General features: G+C 34.8%; 1 protein-coding gene across 1 annotated transcript in view; it reads left to right on the top strand.

The window, feature by feature from the left end:
- The window catches only part of Nckap1 (NCK associated protein 1), an 89,000-nt gene that overhangs the window by 47,818 nt on the left and 20,093 nt on the right, over nt 1–21,089 (top strand). The window contains exons 19-27 of the mRNA XM_010636882.2: nt 1,018–1,163; nt 3,559–3,691; nt 5,657–5,776; nt 10,098–10,237; nt 11,066–11,197; nt 12,971–13,189; nt 13,387–13,517; nt 14,077–14,174; nt 18,869–18,962. Of these exons, the coding sequence (XP_010635184.1) occupies nt 1,018–1,163; nt 3,559–3,691; nt 5,657–5,776; nt 10,098–10,237; nt 11,066–11,197; nt 12,971–13,189; nt 13,387–13,517; nt 14,077–14,174; nt 18,869–18,962 (1,213 nt within the window). The remainder of the gene's footprint in view (nt 1–1,017; nt 1,164–3,558; nt 3,692–5,656; nt 5,777–10,097; nt 10,238–11,065; nt 11,198–12,970; nt 13,190–13,386; nt 13,518–14,076; nt 14,175–18,868; nt 18,963–21,089) is intronic.

Genomic DNA, 21,089 nt, shown 5'->3' on the forward strand with positions numbered 1-21,089 from the left:
TCTGTTAAACTGTTACTACTCTAGATCGGACCATGATCATCTTGTCTGATTTACTGCCAGTATAGCTTTCTAACAGCTTTCCACCTCCTTCCCCTGAGCTATACCTCCCATCCCCAACCACCATACATTGCCATCTCGTTAAAACCTGGCTACTACACAGAACCCTAAGTTCACAAAATTTAAACTCTTTAACGTGCTATATTAAGGCTATATATGAATTGGTTGAATTTCATCTTTCACCATTTTCTCTCTCATGTTTGTATTCAAATTCTATCGTGAGCAGTGTTATTCTATAGGCACCCCTTGTATTCACGTTCTCTGACCTGAGATGCACACTATTAGACTTGATATTTTGGTATCCCATTCAATGAATGTATTTCCCCAAAACCTGTCTTGTTGATTTTAATAAGTTCTGGAAACTTTTTGCCTGGCCTACCCTAATTTTTTTTTTACTATTTTGGTGCTTTTATAGAACTTTTCAAAACAATGCAGTGAGTTATACTGTTTATTTTTTAGTGATTCAGTATAATCTAAAACCTTACTGTACCTTGATCTGCTGTTTCTTATGTTTGTTTTCTTTTTGAAACAACACTTGACGATTTCTTATGGTAGGGATAACATGACAGGTGTCTTACACTTCTGATACTGCAGCTTTAATTCTTTTGGAATTGACAGTGAATGACCTGTATATTAGGTTTTGTTTTATGGATATTAGTATTTAATTTTGTTTAAATAAATTCTTGATAGAAATTTCAAGTTAGGGACTCTACAGTTAAAAATATTACTGAGGGCTGGGGATTTAGCTCAGCGGTTCGGTGGCCTGCCTTGGAAGTGCAAGGACCCAAATTCAATCCCCGGTACCAAAAAAACAAACAAACAAACAAAAAAATGTTACTCATACAACATCAAAATAGTTTTAATAATTTTCAGTAGTGGATTTTTTTTCTCCTTTAGGATGACAAGTTTGAAATCATTGGTCTCTGTATAAAGTACTTCGGTTTTGTTGTGCTTTTATAGGCATACACTAGTGTCTCTAAGGCTTCACTTAGCCTTGCAGATCACCGAGAACTTGGAAAAATGATGAATACAATAATCTTTCATACAAAAATGGTAGATTCATTGGTGGAAATGTTGGTGGAAACATCAGATCTCTCCATATTTTGGTATGTCGTTATTTTCCTTAAATGTAGATTTGACATCTTTTGTATTTGAAGATATGTCCCCCAGTCTCATCTTGAACTCACTATGTAGTCCACGTTAGCCTCAAACTCAGCAGTGATCCTCTTGCTTCAGCCTCTAGTTGCTGGATTACAGACATGCACAACCATGCCTGATGAAGATACATTTCTTGATTGTTACCTTAGTCCTAAGATAATTCAGTAATAGGCTCTTAAAGATAAAGAAGGGTAGTGAACTTGTACAAAAACTTGCCACCTAAAAGAAATTTGTGAAGTTGGGATTTTACGTCTAATTTTATTTTTTAGTATATGTGCTGCCAGAGTAAGCACTTGAGTTTTATTTTTTGTTTGTTGTGGGTTTTTTTGGTACCAGGGATCAAACTCAGGACTTTATGCTTGCGAGGCAGGTGGTGGCACTACTGAGCTAAATCCCCAGCCCCCCATACTGGGGATTGAACTCTGGACCTTGAGCTTGCTGGGCAGGCAGCAGAACCACTGAGCTAAATCTCTGGTCTCCCCATGTCTAATTTTAGTTCTCTATAAGAGTAACTCTTCCCAGCTGGGCCTAGTGGCACATGCTTTTAATCCCAGTACTCAAAAGGCTGATGAGGCAGGAGGATCACTGCCATTTCAAGGCCAATCAGAATCACAAAACAAGAACCTGAAAAAAGTGACTCTTGTTGATGTGAATTGTGTTTCTTAGATTTTGTTTGAGGATATGAAAAACAGTTCAAATCACTAAGGGCCCTCCTTTGCATGTTTAGACTAAGAGAGGAGAACATTGTGTATAAGAGTCAGAGTAAATATTGGAAATTAAATATCTAGTAACTTCACTTGTGTGGTGTTAAATTAAATATTAGTGTGATGATGTGATTATCACTACCTGCATTTTGCATCATTCTTTGTTTCAGTCATACTTTCTTTTTTATTGTACTCAGTGCTTTTTTATTGTCCCTCCTTTTTTTTTTTTTAAACCAGAAAATGTCTCTGAAGGAAGGTTTGTGTTTTTGTTTCCTTAGTGTTTATCATATTATGTACTTAAAAATGTTTGAATTAATAAGTGAACTTTTTGGGGATTAGAGTAATAAAGAGTGAGGCAGGATTCAAACTCACATATTTTAGCTCCTTAGCTCTATTTCCTGCTTTTTGGCTTTTTTTGTCTGTAGGGAAGTTAATTGGGATAATCTGTCTCCTTATTTCTAAAATGTGAAGTAATTAGTGGTAATGTTTCTAGGTATTAAATAAAGTCTTTTCCTTTCCTTTTTTTTTGGAAAATAATTCATTCCACAGTGAGTGAGTGAGTGATTTTAAAAAAACAATTTATTTGAAGATGAGGAAGGGAGGAAAAGATAGATTGCGGAAAGCTACCCTGGACAAGTAGGGAGAATTCAGAAGTGAATTGTTCCACCATAGTGATTTAAAAATGATTTTAAAAGAATTGCTTTAATTAGTAGTATTGCAGAAATCTAAAACACCAGACAGAACAGCCTGCTTCATAAAGAAACTCATATATATATCACAAAATTTGGAAGGATTTTAAGATTATTTGGAGTCTTCTATTACTTACTATCTGACCCATAGACTACTCCTGAAAGAAAATAGAATATCTTATAATTGTTTTTTTAGCCATAGAAATGTTATTATTGAAAAATTATAGAACAGTTGGTAATTCCTCTCCCCTTTCTTAGAACTAGAAGTACTTTGAATATGCAACTTTTAGTTATATTTAATTTTTATCCTGCCGGGCAGGGTGGTGCATGTCTGTAATCCCAGCATTCAGGAGGCTGAGGCAGGAGGATCGCTGTGAGTTTGAGACCAGCCTGGGCTACATAGTGAGTTCCAGGTCAGTCTCAACTACATAGTGAGACCCTGTTTCAAAAAATCCAAAAAAACAAAAAGAAAATAATTTTTAATCCATATTTTCTCAGACAATGCTGTATTTTATCAACCTTTTTTACGTCTAGATTTAACATTTTAAATTTTAATGTAACATAATTGATGGCATGTGATTGAACTGACAATGTTTTTCCAAGTTATACTTAAAATGGCATTTCTTACCATTGATAATGACAACTTTGAAATTTGATGATTTAAGATTTGAATATCATGTTTTAATACATATTCCATAGGCATGGCTTTTCTTCTTTTTTATCTTAAATATTTGTTAATGTCATACAAATAATACTTGTATTTTAAAATAATTTTCATGTAAAAGATACTTTTTGGGGAAAATATCTATTATGAGGATAAATTTAATAAGTTGGTAGTTTTCATCTACTTGAATTAAAGTAAATTAACCATATGAAAGTGTATCAAATTTATTTTTAGTGTAGACTATATAACTACAAGTTGTGATTCTAACTTTTGTTTTCTAATATAGTTTTTATAGCCGTGCTTTTGAGAAGATGTTTCAGCAGTGTTTGGAGTTACCGTCTCAGTCAAGATACTCAATTGCATTTCCACTACTTTGCACTCATTTTATGAGTTGTACACATGAACTGTGTCCAGAAGAGGTAATTTCAGTGAAGTACTGTGACTTATATGGCATGCACAACAAGCTAGATCACACTTTTAGCCAACTAAATGCTTACAAAGTCCTGATTCCCTAAATTTGATTCCCACCTAAAGTGTTTCTGTTGAGAGTTAGAAAAATGCTTGAATAGATATGTGATAAAATTGTAAGAGATAAAATATATATACATAGAACACTAAAATCACCTCTAATTTTTTTAGAGTAAATAGTGGGTCAGATATTAATGGTAAGATATATAATAATTAAATTTGTGTATTTTTCATCTTACACTGTAAAGGGATTTAAAAATTAAAAAGAAAAATAATATTGGCTTGTTAATAGATATATTAAGCAGAATCTAGATTTGCTGATATTTACGATAGACATGCATGCATTACCACATACACACAAATACCAAGAAACGAAACTGATCAGTAGTTTACCTAGTATTCATCAAAAATATACTCAGTATTAAAGGGTACAGTTTTAATTTGCCTAAAAGAATAAGTTTTAGTGATCTGTTGAACTGAGTGATGATACAGTTAATGATGTATGTTTTAAAATTACTAAAGGAATAGGTTTTTCATATTCTCACCACAAAAAAGTAAGTTGGTAAAATGATGAAAGTCTCATTTAGGCTGATTGAATATTTCCACAGTATTATACATCAGAGTTGCTTAGGTTATAAGTTGACAGGAGAGCATTTGCATACCTGTCATAGTAATTCCGTAGTTCTGTAGGGGATTGGTTCAAGAGCTCCTAAATGCATGAGTCCTCTTTTAAAAATGGTACAGTATTTGCATGTAACCTGTGTATATCCTCTCATATGCTTTTACATTAGCTTGATAAGTTATAATGCCCAACAGTGTAAATGCTAGTTATCCTGTATTGCTTGAGAAATAATGATAAAGAAGAAATTCTGTACTTCAGTTCACATGCATAAATTTTATTAATATTTTTAGTCTGTGATTGATTTTGTATGTTCAGTCTGTTAATGTGGAGGTCCAACTGTACCCCAAGTAGATTTTATCTTTTACTAGGATTGTTCTTCTAGTCTTCTGGGTGGTCTCTGCTTCTGCTGTTGTGCTCCTAAAGTCTGTTCACTACATCCAGAGGCAGAGGGCAAGTAATAGACTTGCACTATGTTAAGAAACCTCAGGTTTTATTGTTTGTTTGTGTTGTCTTCTAGAAAGCAGATCAGTATTTAGTTGTATGTGGCTGCAAATCCCTTTGCAAATTCCTGTAAAGTTATAAAGGACATTTGAAATAAAGTATAAAGCACCATGATAGATTTAGGAACAGCTATTTTGTATGTCAGGTATTTTTATATTTTATCTTACATTTATTTCAGCAGCATAGAAATTGTACATTTGATATGGAATTCTAGACTATTGAGGAAGGAAAACTTTAAACAACTTTAGCTCTTTTCTAAAGTATTGCAACTGTAGTGCAGAAATTTACAGCATTATATATACAGCATTCCATTTACCCTTTCTTGTGAATTTATTTTACTGACTTGACTTCTAATGCTTTTATTTGAATATTTGAGCTCTATTTTTTCTGCTTATGTACTATAGAATATAGAATTTTTTTGGTCAAGATTTATGTAAATTTTAAATCAGTATTGGAAAACAATTGAAGTTTGTTTTTCCACATGTTTAATTATTTAATATTGAGTAACTGGATTTAGGACTTCAAAAAATTTGAAAATTATATACCATAAAGTTTATGTTAAGGAAGTACTGATCTTTGAAGATTCCTCCTCATCATCACATTTCTTGAATAATCATTTAAGTACTTTATATTCTGTACAAATTCAATATAGTGGGTTGTTACAATAGATGAATTTATAATTACCCCCACTCTGTATTGCAGAATAGGAGTTTAACCTAATTTTCTTTCTTCTTAAAATGTTTTAATTCACACTCCTTTTTTATAATGATCATTTCATCATTTTGCTTTAAAGCGACACCATATTGGAGATCGCAGTCTTTCCTTATGTAATATGTTCCTGGATGAAATGGCCAAACAAGCTCGAAATCTCATCACTGATATTTGCACAGAACAGTGTACTCTTAGTGACCAGGTAATAGTTTAAATTTTTCCTACAGATAGGAAATTTTCATATATGAACATGAGAAAATGCACTATTAATTATTATTTTACTCTTCTTTTTTTAATTCTCAAACTTTCACTAAATCCTTTTGCTGAAACTTCATTAGCAGGTACAATTTCTTACAGATGTAAAATCTTTGGTAAGGCTACCTGTAGTATTTTTCTTTTACCAGGAGAGAGAACCTAATGTCTAGTTTCTTTAATCAACTGATTCTGTTATTTTGTTGATGGTTGAAAAGTATTTTATCTGTACGTATATATTAGTTCCAATGTTTTTCAGAGATTCCTTCATTTACTACTTCTTTCCAGTGGTAGTTTGCAAAAGAAATGCTTCTTGTATTTTTTAAGTAACTAGTACATTTAATTCATTACATTTAATATTGATGTTGAAGCTCCCAGATTCCATATCTTTGGCAGGTGGGAACCAGTGTAACTGATTGAGAGCTTTCTTGCTGTTTTACATAAGGTGTTTCAACCTCATCTTGTACATAAATGTTTTCTGTCTTTTGAGGGTCTTTTTAGGCTCTTATGTTATATATGCTACTTTTGAACTTAGGTTCTCAGGTGATCCTCCTACCTCAGCCTTCCGAAAGGTTGACACTAGGTGTGTGACTATTCCCTCGACTTGTCATCTTGTGCATATTCTTACTCAGACACAGAATCAGCTCCTTCTCCTGGATCCCTTTAGGAAAAATAATATTTTGAGACTTAGGACGTCTGGACATATTGGTCTCATCTAGGCCTCATCAAGTCTCATCATTTTCCATCACTCATGCCTTCATACTGATAATCTCCAGTTCAAATTCAGGACTCTAAAGTTCTTTATCTTCTGTTTTATAACCATATCATCTTTCATTGAGAATCTTGGTTTTCAAGAACATAGATAATGGAAGAATTATAATTTTTCGTAATTACAGATTTACTTCTTCAGATATATACAAAAGAGTCCCATAGTAGTATTGCTTATGCTGCCACTACCAATATATACTGTATAATTGTTGAGAAAAGTTAAAAGCTTGTTTTTATGTATCTTCTCTTGTAGTTACGTCCTTTTTTGGTGATTTTTTTTTTTTTTTTTTTTTTTTTTTTTTTTTTTGCCGTGGATACTGGAGATCAAACTCAGGGCCTTGTGCTTGCAAGGCAGGCAGGCGATGGACATTTTTTGGTGATTTAAACACTGGGGTTACAGTCATATGTATTGTGGTTCCTTCCTGTTAACATTTACCTGCTCTTATTTTTTATAAATCAGTGTATGTTTGATGCTCCCATCTGCTTCATATGTAGATATCTTCATATGGTGATTTTGTTTTCTCTCCAAAGCTCGGAGCTCTTTCCAGCACAGAGTCAACACAGTTTTTGTTTGTTAGTTTTGTTTAAGAGATGAGGTCTTGTCTTGTTGCCCAGGCTGTCCTTGAACTGCTGGAGTCAAGCTGTCCTCCTGCATCAGCATTCCGAGAAATAGGACTATAGGCATATGCTCAGCCTTCAGCAAACCTTTTTAGTAAAGAATCAGTATTTTATTTCAGGCTTTTTGCACCTTAATGGGCTTTGTTGCAAGTATTACTAAACTCTACCACTGTAGTGGAAGGCAGCTATAGACAGTGTATTAACAAATTAGTGGCGGGGTTCCTTTAACATCATTTACATGTCAGGCATGGTGGTGCATGCATTCCTAATTCTAGTATGCAGGAGCCTGAGGCTGAGACAAAAGGATCCTGAGTTCAAGGCCAGCCTGGACTGGAGAGAGAGACCATTTCTCAAAACAACAACAACAAACAAGTCTTTTCTTGACTTCCTGTCTTATCAGCCATTTTCTTGTTGCTGGAACATAATACCCACTACCCATGACTTAGGGGAGGAGAGGTGTCTTTAGTCAGGTTTCAGTTCATGGCAGAAGCAGGATGGCAGAGGGACATGGGTGAGGAGAGGTGTATTTAGTCAGGTTTCAGCCCGTGGCAGCCAGGAAGCAGAGGGAGGGAGGAGCCCAGGAGAAGAATGCATTTGTCCAGATCATGCTGCCTTGTGACTGCCTCCAGTCAGGTCCATGCTCCTGACAGCACTTTTGGTGATGACTTCAGTAATACACTGATGAGTGTAGCACCACCCGATCCATTCACCTACTCAAGGAAAATTTGGGGACATTCTGTGTCTAAACCATAGCAGTTCTATTCCCAAAAGTATCTCCTCAGTGCAGGGCACTCCTAATAGAGAGCTGTGATCATTTTGAGAATTAATTGGAACTAAAGCTGTGGATTTTCAAGTGAATATTGTACTGTGGGCTCTTATGGCATTCTCTTTTCTCATGGTCATCAAATTCCTGGTTATTTCCCTTTGTTTTCTACACAGACACTGTGATCTTTGTAGTTTGTAACCACCTAGTTATAGTTGGAGTGTTGTAGAGATATTTTGATATTTGATTTTGCAGTAAATATCATTTATGGATTTTGTGCTCTTGTGTGTCTGTTTTTGTTTTGTTTTTGTTTTTTTGTTTTGGTCCTGGGGATGGAACTCTGGCCCTTGTGCTTACAAGGCAGGCATCAGCACCACTGAGCTAAATCCCTGGCATATGTCTCGTTTTTTTTAGTCAGGTGTTAGAGTCACCACTCTGCTTCTTTTTAATATTCTTTTTGTTTGTTTGTTTGTTTTGTTTTTATTTGTTTTGTTTTTTTTGAGACAGGGTCTCACTATGTTGCATACTGATGTGGAACTCACTATGTAGCCCAGGCTGGTCTTGAACTCACAGCAATCCTCCTGCCTCAGCCTCCCAAGTGGTGGCATTACAGCCATGGCATGCCCGGCTTTTAATATTGTTGAAGTTACAGATTTCCTTAAAATTTTTCATTTCTTGAAGAAGGAACTTCTTTGTCACAACACAAATGCAGTATAATTTCTTAGGTATTTCTTTTCAGTATATTGCTTTTGTGGGTTTAGTTACCATCTCTGTATGACTTAATCATTTTCTCTGGCCAGCACTGTCCAGTAGAAATATGTGAGCCACATATGTAACTTAAAATTTTGTAGTAGCCATGTTAAAAATATAAAAAAGATCTAGCCTTAGTGGTGCATAGCTGTAATACCAGCACTCTGGGAGCCTGAGACAAGAGAATCACCAGTTTGCATTCAGCCTGGGCAACTTAATAAGTTATTGAGACCTTATCTCAAAAAAATAAATCTTAAAAAAAAAAAAAAAAAGCTGAGTAGATTAGCTGAGTTTGAAGGCCCTGGGTTGAACCTTGGTTTAATTAAACATATCTAAAATGTTTTTATTTTAGCCTGAGGTAATACGACTAATGAAATAAATATATTACATTTTTTGAAGTAAATCTTGGAAATACCATGTGTAGTTTACACTTTTAAAAAACCTGCTAAATATGTACTAGGCACATTTCACATATATAGTAGCCACGTGTAGCATGTTGCCTGTATTATACAGTACAGCCAGTATTCCTTCTACCTGTAAATGTTCTTTCTCATTTATTTTCCTGAATCATTACTTGTCAAAAACTTAAATTATTTCCCACTTGTTCCTTTTTTTTTTTCACTAGTGGTATTTGCAATGCATTAGGCAGAAACCTTCATGGTATCTTTGCTTCCTTTATCTCATGTCGAAGTTGCCAGATCCTGTTCACTTTATCTCAGAATTCTCTCTCAAATCTGGCTATTTATGTTGGATCTGCCTTATTTTGTACCTCTTCTTTACTTTTTACCTGGTTGTCCTTGCTATAATTCTCTATATTTAAATGTTTTCTTCTATCATTGTTAGAGTTAGCCTTAGGAAATCTTTCCTCATCCTTTACCTCTGTTTTTAAAATTTGTCACAATTTATAGAATTGCTTGTAATTTAAAATATAACCTCTGGCTTGACATTCAAGGCTCCCCTGACAGCTTTGTATTTGACTGCAATTTATGCTCCATAAACTTATGTTTCTCCCCAGGATCTCAACAATATCTTTATAAAGTTTTGTTTTCCTGGGCTGCTTACTCCTAACAAGTGATCTGTTGCATTTCTTACTTGATTGGTATTATTTTACCTGTCCTTTGAATAGTAATTTCAATGTGCCTTGATAGTATTTCCACTATAAAGTGTGTGCGCACACAAATGTGTCTGTTTCTGTTTTTCCCCCTGGGTGTGCGGGCTGCTCTGAGCAGCTAGGTGACCCGTGCCTCTCACTTAACCTCTGTCGGTGTCAGTGTATAATATCACATGGTTGGGATTCAGCTAAGGTTTGTTCAAATAGTCGTGCTTCAGAGTAATTGGTGTAATGTAAGATTTCACTCTTACCTAAATTTAGTTGCTGCCTAAGCATTGTGCCAAAACCATCAGTCAAGCAGTGAATAAGAAGTCGAAGAAACAAACTGGTAAAAAAGGGGAGCCTGAGAGAGAAAAGCCGGGTGTGGAGAGCATGAGGAAGAACAGGCTGGTCGTGACCAAGTGAGCTGCCCACTTTTACTGTACTTTTTTGTTCTGGCAGATTGTTTTCCTTTTCATTTTTTTCTGTGACGTTAGTGCTGAGAAAATGGCAGTAATTGTATATTCTTTATTTTCCAGCCATTTTTTAAAATCTTGGTGAAATTAGTTAATCTGGTAGTACTTTTATTCTAAAGAGGCTAAAATAGGTTTTTGGAGTTTAGAAGGTGATTTAATAGATGGCATTTCTGTGTTGACATATTGAATACTAAATGTGTCTGATAATTTTTTGAGGTGTACTATAAGCAAGCTATAATTTTTAATTTACTTAAATCAGGTAACCAGCTTTTATTTTGGCATGTAGTGGTACGTTAGAATATAACTGATGTCACTGTTTCAAAACAGAAATACCAGACTATGTCATATTCAGGGCTGTTGACTTATTTGTTTGGAGGGGAGGCATAATTGGTCATTAATTGGGTAGATGTTTTTATGTATAAATTTCTACTCTATCTTTGCTAGTTGAACAAGCCACTGCCATTTTATAAACAATATTCCTTCTCCCATAACATATCAACAGTTGGAAATGATGGTCTTTGAGTACAGAATAAGTTTTTCCTATTATATATGAAGTCACTATGGTCATTATTAGCAGAATGTAGAAAGAAATAATGGATTCTGTCTTTTGAAATAATTTTAGTTATTTATACCCATAAAAATTTTGAACTTTGTCAGTTTGAGAAGACAAAAATCAAATTTAATTGTCTCTAAAGTTTTAGTATGTTTATAAAGTGAATTTTATATTACTTATGGTGAAATGTCAAATTTTTATTTACTGTTATTCTTTTCCAGCCTTGATAAATTGCACACTGCACTTTCTGAATTATGTTTCTCTATAAATTATGTACCAAACATGGTGGTATGGGAACATACATTTACTCCACGAGAATATTTGACTTCTCATCTGGAAATCCGCTTTACTAAGTAAGCAAGGATATAATGTTTTTTTTGTCAGTTTAGAGTTTAATATATTAATTATTGATATCTATATAGCATCTTATTTTGTGAGGAAAAGTATTAGTAGAACTTGTACAGGATAAAGAATAATGAATTGGGAAACATGAAGAATAGTAAATTGAGACTTGTTTAAATTACCCAGATTCTTGCCCTGTACTTATTAATTAGTAACACTGAGCAGTTAGTTCTCTCTGAGTTTTGGTTTCCTATAAGTAAAATGAGAAGAATGGAGCAAGTCAGTGTACTTGAGCCCGATAAGCCCATAAAATCAGTGTAATGGGTTACAGTGAATATTTCAAGAAAGAAATAAGAAATAGAAAAAATCAGTGTATTGTGTATAGTAAATAGAGCAAATTACTTGTCAAACCTTACAGATGTGTGTGTACTTATATCAAGTTGTGCTATATATTGCCATAAATAGGTCACAGTCAAATACAAATATTTGAAAACCTCAAGGCTGGGTGAACTTTTACATCTGTTCTGAATTCAAAGATATTGTTATGTTAGTAGCTGTGTTGAAGACTCAGTTTTAATTAGAATTTTTAAAGTTGGGTACGTATGTGCTGCTTCAAATGTTTCTGTTTATGATAATTAGATACCCTTTAATTTAAATGTTGCTTTAATCTTTTTATGAAGTTACACACCTATTAAAGACAGTGTTAATTTGACAGTTTTTTTTTTCTTAAAAGTCTTAAACCAGTTTATAAAACAAATTTTTGCCAAAAGTTTTTTAAAGTTTCTGTGGCCATTAACACAAGATATTTGTATTTGCCACATGCTTAACATTGTATTAAGTAAGTGTAAGTAGGTAGCAAGTAGTATAAAGCTATTATACTATACTAACAGTTTACAGCTTGCCGGTTTTCCAGTGTGAACAGTCTGGTCTAATTATTCAAAAATAAATGTCCCTTTTACTTAACATGTACTTTATGATGTAGGACAAGGTAAAGGAAACAACTTTATACCTAGGAAAGATATTTATGGAGGATAAAGAGCTTGTGAGTTTCAGGGGATTAATTATGCTGATCATGGGAGCTCAGTTTTATGACTTATACAAGGATAGCCGTTTTCATTTTGAGTTGTCCCCCTGCCGCAGGTGTGGTGCCAATTAGCTACATTCTGAGCCCCTGGGCTTATTGCTTGTATGAGATTTGTTTGTTGTTTTTCAGGATTCATCTTTACAAATATAAGTCTAAAATCTCTACAGATTTAATGGTCAACAGAGCATTAAGTGATATCAGGATTGCCATTACAGAAAACGGTCATTTAGGAAAGCATTTTCACTTCTGTGTCTCCTTCTAGTCTTACGCATTTTCTTATTTTATTGTGTAAAATCATAGTGATCACATATAATAGAGTTGTAGTTAATCTACATGAAATAAAAAATACATCTGGCAAAAGTATCAAATTCAGACTATGGACTGAATAGCCCATTGTCCTTGCTACAGTTTCCCATGTTAATCAATGTTTAACTTCTATAATGCTTAATTTTGTTACTAATGTTCATAGGATATTTTTAATTATTTGTATTTCCATTTCATTTTAGGTTTTAGGTATTTGGGGTTTTTTTGGTAGAATGTTTCTTGGGATGATAAAGACACTAATTTTGTGGCTTTGTAAAAAGCCTTTCGAGTTTAATTTTATTGCTTATTTAATATTAGATGTTGGTAGGTTGAATGAATTATTTACATAAATGGGAAAATCAGGTATCTTTTTTCATTCTTTTCTTTCCTATCCTAGATCAATTGTTGGGATGACGATGTATAATCAGGCCACGCAGGAAATTGCAAAACCATCAGAGCTTCTGACAAGTGTAAGAGCGTATATGACTGTACTCCAATCAATAGAAAACTATGTTCAGATTGATATTACAAGAGTATTTAATAATGTTCTTCTTCAACAAACACAACATTTGGACAGTCATGGAGAGCCAACCATTACAAGTTTATACACAAATTGGTAAGGAAAATATTTTGAAATCTGGAATGAGCTATTTTGTTTTTGTTTTTTTAATGAACTATGTAGGGAAAAAAATTTTTTATAGATAAGTACTCATTCATATTACTATTGAACTTCAAATTGTAAGCAATATGAATACCACAATAAATTTTGAATTAAACAGTTCCTCTGAGCCATAAATTTACTTTTCTTTTTAGGTATTTGGAAACTTTGTTAAGGCAAGTCAGCAATGGCCATATAGCTTATTTCCCTGCAATGAAAGCATTTGTGAACCTACCCACAGAGAATGAATTAACATTCAATGCAGAGGAATATTCTGACATATCAGGTGAATAATACTGTAGGATGGTTCTGAGAATTTAAAAAGCTTTGACTGTTACGCGTGAAAACTTCATCTTGAGTCTTGGTTTTCATTCTGTTGTGACTAATTTTGTTCAGTCTTATGTATGATTTCATATCTTAGAATTATTTCTGCAATTCCTGTTGCTGTTTTATTACAGAGATTTTCTCATGGGCATGTTATTATTATTGTCTGTGGTGGGTGGTAATGGTGGTGGTGGTGTTGTTATTTGGTACCAGGGATCAAACTTGGACCTTGCTCTTGCAAAGCAGGCAGTGGCACCACTGAGCTAAATCCCCGGCCCCCTTTCAGGCTTTTATATTAAAAACTTTTTTATATAAAGGGGTATTCCAATATTTCATGTTTAAGACAGGGTCTCACTATGTAGTCTAGGCTTGCCTCGAACTCAGGACGATCCTCCTGCCTCACATTCCAAGTGCTGAGATTAGAGGCGTGTGCCACTATACTTGGTTTCCAATATGTTATTGTTCATTTCTTACTGTATTTGCTCTTTCGAAATTATGAAATTAATTACATGTCCTTTCAGAAATGAGGTCATTATCAGAGCTACTAGGCCCATATGGAATGAAGTTCCTAAGTGAAAGCCTTATGTGGCATATTTCATCACAAGTTGCTGAACTTAAGGTAATATTGTCTTTACCAGTTTTACTTTTTAAACAGTAGTTCCTGAAAAGAGTTTCAGAAGTTTGTACAAAAGCCTAGAATACATCTTTAACTTACCATGAAAATACTAACATGTAAATGAAATTAAAGAGTTATCAGAACCTTTTGGTATCATTTAGTTTAGCTATCTCTCTTTTGCAAGTGAGTAAATGGGGAGCCAAAAGAGAGGATTTGACTTGCAAAAGGGGACTGAAATTCAGATTTTGTGGCTTTTTAAGCTCTCTGTCTTTGTCACTCACATCTTTGAACCAAAACACTCAACACCCACAACTAGAAGGAGGAAAGGTTTATTTTAAGGAAAACCTCCCTTATTAAAAGGAGGAAGACCATACCAGTCTTTGGTCACCTGGCTTGAGGGCAGAAACAGCATGGTGGAAGGGCTGGCATGGAATCCCTGCTTATCCAGTGGCAACCAAAAATTGGAGAGAGAGGGAGGAACTGGGGTAAGAATATATCCTTCCAGGTCCTGCCCTCAGTGGCCCACCTCCCACCAAGACCCACCTCTTAACAACAGATAGTCAACTTTAACACCCCCAGGATCTGGTTACTTTTCACATACATGATAATTTGGCAGAACATTTTAGATCTAGCCATATCATTCTACCCCTGTCTTCTAAAAGTCTCAGGTTCATCTTGTTATTTAAAATACATTTAGTCCATCTCCTAGAGTCACCAATGTTTTAATAGTTCCTACAGTGCTAAAAAGTCGAAGTCCAAATTTTCCTCTGAGACTCAAGACAAACTCTCCACTATAAGTCCCTATAAAAATCAGAAAGAAAACCAAACACTACCAACATAAAATGGCACAGAATAAATATTCCTGTTCTAAAAGGAAGGAGTAAGTAAATAGAAATGAATAGGCGCTGAGAAGCTCATTAGCCCAGGACAAACCCTAAATCCTATAGCTCCAGCACCCAGGGAATATTGTGGCCACATGTGAAAGCCAAATGACTTGGGCAGCCCTGTCCCCATGGGATTGCTAGTTACACTTCTCATGACTTTTCTTTTCCAGTGGCTTTCTTCAGATGTTCCATGTTTTCAGCGTTTCCAACTTCCTAGGGTCTCTACTACACATTTGACTTCACTCTCACAGCTTCACACTGTCCTCAGGCATACTACCTGGCCGCCCCCCAGGCCTTATTCCAAAATCTGGGTGGAAACCTCAATGACCCCATAAATCTTGGAATTTTTGCATGCTTCTAAAACATGGACAATGCCAAAGTCTGTTGCCCACTCCAGCAGTAGCCAGGCCCCCTGGTATCATGGCTGCAGAAGTCTGAGTACATAGATGGCAGGGCACTCTGAAATGAATTCTAGGGAATTGGCTCCTTAGGTGGCTCTTGAGCAGTGGGCCCAAGGCCTGTCTTCTCAAATGAAAGCTTTACACTTTTGCACCCTTGAGCTTATGAAGGGTGGGGCAGCTTGTTGATCCTGAGATGCTTCCACGCCATCCTTCCTATTATCCTAATAAAAATAACTTGACTTCTTTTTAATGCTAATCTTTTTAGCAACTGTGTTCTCCTTTTGCCCCACATTTGGAGGCACTTCCTTTTTGAAGAAACTGAAAACTTTTCACATCAGCTTTTTTATTCCTGATTCTTCATGTACATCTGACTGAAAGCTGCCAGAAGTATCTCTGCCACAGCCTGAATGTTGGGCTGTTTTGAAATTCCTTTTGCCAGCCTTAATCTTGATCTTCAAAATTCTAGGATATGGGCAAAATGTAGACAAATTTTGTGCCAGAGAATTACACTTGTCCTTGAGTCCAACTGCCCGTAGAGTCCTGTTCCAAATGGAAACCCCCTGGACCTGGCCTTTACTGTCTACATTTCTGGTAGCATTTTGGTTTTCTGAGCTCTGATCAGAATTTCCTATCAAACACAGCTTAGTGCATTGTAGGGCTTCTTTAACCAGCAGTGACTCACTTCTTGTTACCAAAATCTGTCCTGCTTACTTTCTCATTGCTGGGATAAAGTATCCAACACCCACAACTTGAAGGAGAGGTTTATTTTGGTTCACATTTTCAGTCCATGGTCAGAAATAGGGTAAAAGAGCCTGTTTGGGGGACACACCTGCTCATCCCATGGCAACCAGGAAGTAGAGAGAATTAGAAGGTTCTGGGGACAAGAATACATTATTCCAGGTCATTCCTTCAGTGATCCATCTACACCCAGTCTCCATTTCCTAACAGCAGATCAGCATTACCCCCATGACCCAGTCACCTTCCACACACATAAGAATTAGGGAGTAAACTTTAGGTCTAATCTTAACACTTTTGTTATCTCATGGTGCTTTTGTTTGAATGATCAGATTCAAAATTGTAGCCAAAGTTAATTGTGTAGTTATAGTTGAATATATTGCTGTCCACAAATTGTGATACAAACATTATTAGACTTAGTGTGCAAACTCTCTCTTCCTTTCTTTCCTTTTTTCATCCCTATCTTTTTTGGTTCTGAGGATTGAACCCAGGACCTCACACATGGTAGGCATACAGTGTTTTTCTTTATCGTCCCAAACTATTTAATGTGAGTAAAGAAATATTTTCAGAATGTATAGGATTTAGATAAAGATGTAAAAGACAATGGCATTCCAAATACCTTTTAGCCTTTTAGAAGTATGTCAGTGCTAAGGTGATTTTGTATTGAATGAATCTGTATATATAGTAACTGTCTTTTGAGAGAATTTGAACTTAGACTACTAAAATTTTGGGGACTTGTGAACAGATAAAAAAGATGTGAAATGTTTTAAAATGACCTTTTTTCTGGATTTTTGGTGGTTATTTGTGCCTTGCAGTTTTAATTACTTAAAATTATGCATAGCTTTGATAATTAGTTTGCCTTTCAAATATAGCACTAGAATTCTGATTGAGGTAATCTGATTCGCTGGAAATTCACCAAATGCACAGAATAAGGTAATTCTCAAAGAATAATAATGTTTGCTGAGGTAGCAAGAGTCAGTTTGATAAACTTAAGATGTTTAGTTGTTTAAAAAGAATAGAAACTCTGGCTTTCAAGTCAGATTATCCTGAGTTCAGTCTTACCACTTAAGGGCAAATATTTAAATTTACTAAGCTTTTCACTTTGTGAGGATACATGTAAAGTTTTTAGGTTCTTAGCATAATATTTGGGATATAGTAAGTACTCAATAAATGTTATTTTGATGCCTCCCCCCAGCCTGTTGAGGGAATATTAAATTAGGTGTTAAGTTGAGACATTATTTAAGTAGCCCAGAGAGAACACTGTCATCAGAGACTATACAAATTGAAATGAGCACATAAATGTGACTAGAATTGAACTTGTGATTAGGAGAATAATGAAAAGTTATCTGGAGTAATACCACAGTAATCTAAATAAAACTCGTACTTGTGTTTTAGAAAAAATTATTTCTGTAGCTTTTCTGTATAGTTTTTCATGTTTCTCTTAAATCACTTATCTACCTTTGATTTGTAACAAAACTACCATGGCACTTTAATGATATTCTAGCTACGTCTTCCCACCAAGGTGGCATGAAGCATAGATATAAAATGTAGAAAGTGCTCCATAGGTGGTTGTCATGTTTAGTAAAGGTAAGAATCACTATAGAAAGACAAAAGTAAAATTTTGATTTAAAAGAATTTAATAGATAAATAGAAACCTGAAATTAACTCAAATTCTTTTGAATCAGGAAAAAATAGGAAAGTGGTAGTGGTGAACTTAATTTATAAAAGAATTTGGCACAGGTAACAGTATAACACAGATTAGGATATCAAACTCATTTTTCCTCCTCATTATTTTAGAAACTCAGTCTTGGGCCGGGGATTTAGCTCAATGGTTCTGCCACCTGCTTTGCAAGTATAAGGTCCCACGTTTGATCTCTGGTACCAAAAAAAAAGAAAAAAAAGAAACTCAGTCTTATTGTTGTCTGGCAGGCTTATCTTTGCCAGAATGAAATTAATTAGTTTTAGTTACAATTCTAAATGGAATCACTTTTCCATTGCTTCTGTTAGCAAAAAAAATTTTTTTAGTACTGGGGTTTGCTCTCAGGACCTTGTGCTTGCAATTGCAAGGCAGGCATGGTGCCACTAAGCTAAATCCCTGGCCCCAGTAAAAATACTTTTAATGAGTCATATTTTTATCTTTCATTCTTTTCCCTTATTTGTATCTCTTCTTTTTTTTCTCTTCCCTCTTCCCAGTGCTTCCTGAGAGAAAAGTAGATTTTATAATGTGCTGGGAAACCTGAGTACCATAGTCCAAGTCACTGCCTCAGTAGATTTTGTACATCAGCATGTGCTCATTGTCTGAAGATAGGCTCGACTAGACTATCTTTGGTCAAATTTTATCTTTAGCAATTTATTTTATTTTGGCCAGAATTTGTTGCTTTCTGTGTCCACTTTTAATGTTCAGTTTTTATTATTGAAACTATTCTCTATCAGAGCATAAGATGTTCCTTTATCTTACTGTTTTTTTCCTAAATTCTTGAATTTGCAAACTTAAAGAAAAATATTAAGACAATGTAAAGAATTTTATAATTCTTTCATTCAAATAACAAAAATATACAGCATAGAGCATCTGGATTTCATGAATTGTGTTTTTCTACTTGCCAGACTTTAATTTCCAAGCATGCTTTTATTAACACAGAGGTATGTGCCTGACCTAGGATTTTTCTTTTCTTTTTAGAAACTTGTGGTGGAGAATGTTGATGTACTAACACAAATGAGGACCAGCTTTGACAAACCAGACCAGATGGCTGCACTCTTTAAGAGATTATCATGTGGGTTACCCATGTACCTTCTTATCAACATTAAGATGTTGACACACAGTATTTTATCTTTGACTCAGAATTTATACCATGAATACAAGCAGTAAATTAGGAGAAATACTCTTTAACTTAAATGAAGCAAACTAAAGAATTTTTGTAATCAGAGGGTCTTTTCTAGTACATGGCTATTTCAGAAGTTTTTTGATCGTACTTTTAATATATGTCCTTTATTTAATAAATGTCATTGATATCAGTTAGTTCTTGAACCCATTAAACAATGCAGTAAATCTACATTAATTAAGATTAAAAGAGAATTCACTTCTGAGCCTATAACTTTCCACACATCAACTTTCTGAGGTATAATTTACATGGAATAAACTACACACATACAAAGAATAATATGGTTTAGATACTGGCAAGAATATACATTTGTATAAACATAGCTGTCATCAAAATACAGAATAGTTCTGTCACCTCAGAAAGTTGCCTCCTGTCTTTAATATCTAGACTCCTACCTTTGGCCCCTAAACCCAGACAACCACTGATGTGATTTCTGTCACTAATTTAAAGTTGTTTGGCCTCTTTCACTTAGCGTAGTGTTCTTTGAGGTTCACTTATCAGTGTTGTTAATTGAATCTCTAATCTGTTCCTTTTTTATTGATTACTTGCATTTTGTTCCGTGGACACCTTACCCTATAACTTAAAATTTTCTTTAAATATATCCTTGATATTGATTATGGGAGGGATAATATGAACTAACAGAACCTTAAGCATTTATTAACATGTCTTTAGCTTAATGATTTTTGGGTACATTTGAAAGTTTTATTTTCCGTACTTGAACCACCCCCCCTTTTTTGGTACAGATGATCGAACTCTGGTCCTTGGGCTTGTGAAGCAGGCAGCAGAACCACTGAGCTAAATTCCCAGCCTCTGAAAAGTTATTTTGAAGTTACACTTTATCAGTTACTTAAGACTAAAAAAATGAGTGAAATCCTGAATAAAATTTTATTGGAGAAAACCAGAGAGTTTATTTTCCCTATTAAAATTAACCCTGGCAGCTAAGGTTGTAGCTCAGTGGTAGAGTGTATACCTAGTATGCTCAGGGCCCAGGTTCGGTCCCCAGCACCAACAGTAATAATAGTGATGATTTGAAGAAAAAGCCACACTTCTCATTTGATAGTTTTCCTTTAAATGCTTTAGCGAATCACTTTATTAATCTGTCTTTTAAAGATTTCAAAAATAAAAACATAATAAGAACTACCATTAAATTAAAACACAAGTAGAACATATCAGGAGTCACTAGAACTATAAAGGAAAGCAGTAAGGGAGCTTTTTTGGGTGATGGAACCATTGACCATAGTGGTGATGATGGTACACAATCTACACATGTTAAAATTCCTAGAGCTATGCACCAAAAGGAATATAAAGGTCATGTTGATTGCATAATACTTTTTATATTTTATATAATTGGTGTGACTTGCAAATCTTGGTGTCCCTATTCATTGTTTTCTGACACTTTGTCTTGTGGCTAGGATCATCAGTTTTTTAACTTCTGATTCTAGTCCAGTGGTCCCAAGCCTTTTTGGGACCATTCAGCAGTTTATGGAAGACAGTTTTTCCACACATGGGATAAGGGTTGTTTTGGAAGTGTATTTAAGTGTTGTTTTCAAGTGTATTTCCTTTATTGCATACTTTATTTGTATTATTATATTGTAACATATAGTAAAATAATTACACAATTCACTATAATAATGCAGAATAAATGGGACCCTTGAGCTTGTTCTCCTGCATGTAGATGGTTCCATCTCTAGGTCCCATCTAGATATCCGGTGTCTGATGGGAGGCAGTAATACCTGAAGTGTATTGCTTATGTTCAGTCTACTCCATGGTCTTGTTTCTGCTGCTGTAATTGCAAAAAACCCTGTATCACAAAGATACAATGTTGGAAATGGAAGCAGGTATTTCACTTCCTTTGTGACAACTTCAGGATATTCTGCTTTTTCTCAAATATACTTTAAAGGCTACCATCATTTGTGATCTCTTGCAGTTGGTTCTTTTCTAGCACAGAGTTGATTTGCTTGGCTTATTCATAAGTGGATTATGGATCCATTCCTTCCCAATTCAGGGGACTTTTGTAGT

The sequence above is a fragment of the Fukomys damarensis genome, unplaced genomic scaffold (genome assembly GCF_012274545.1).
Source record: "Fukomys damarensis isolate Sample0158 unplaced genomic scaffold, DMR_v1.0_HiC HiC_scaffold_26, whole genome shotgun sequence".
NCBI lineage: Eukaryota > Metazoa > Chordata > Mammalia > Rodentia > Bathyergidae > Fukomys > Fukomys damarensis.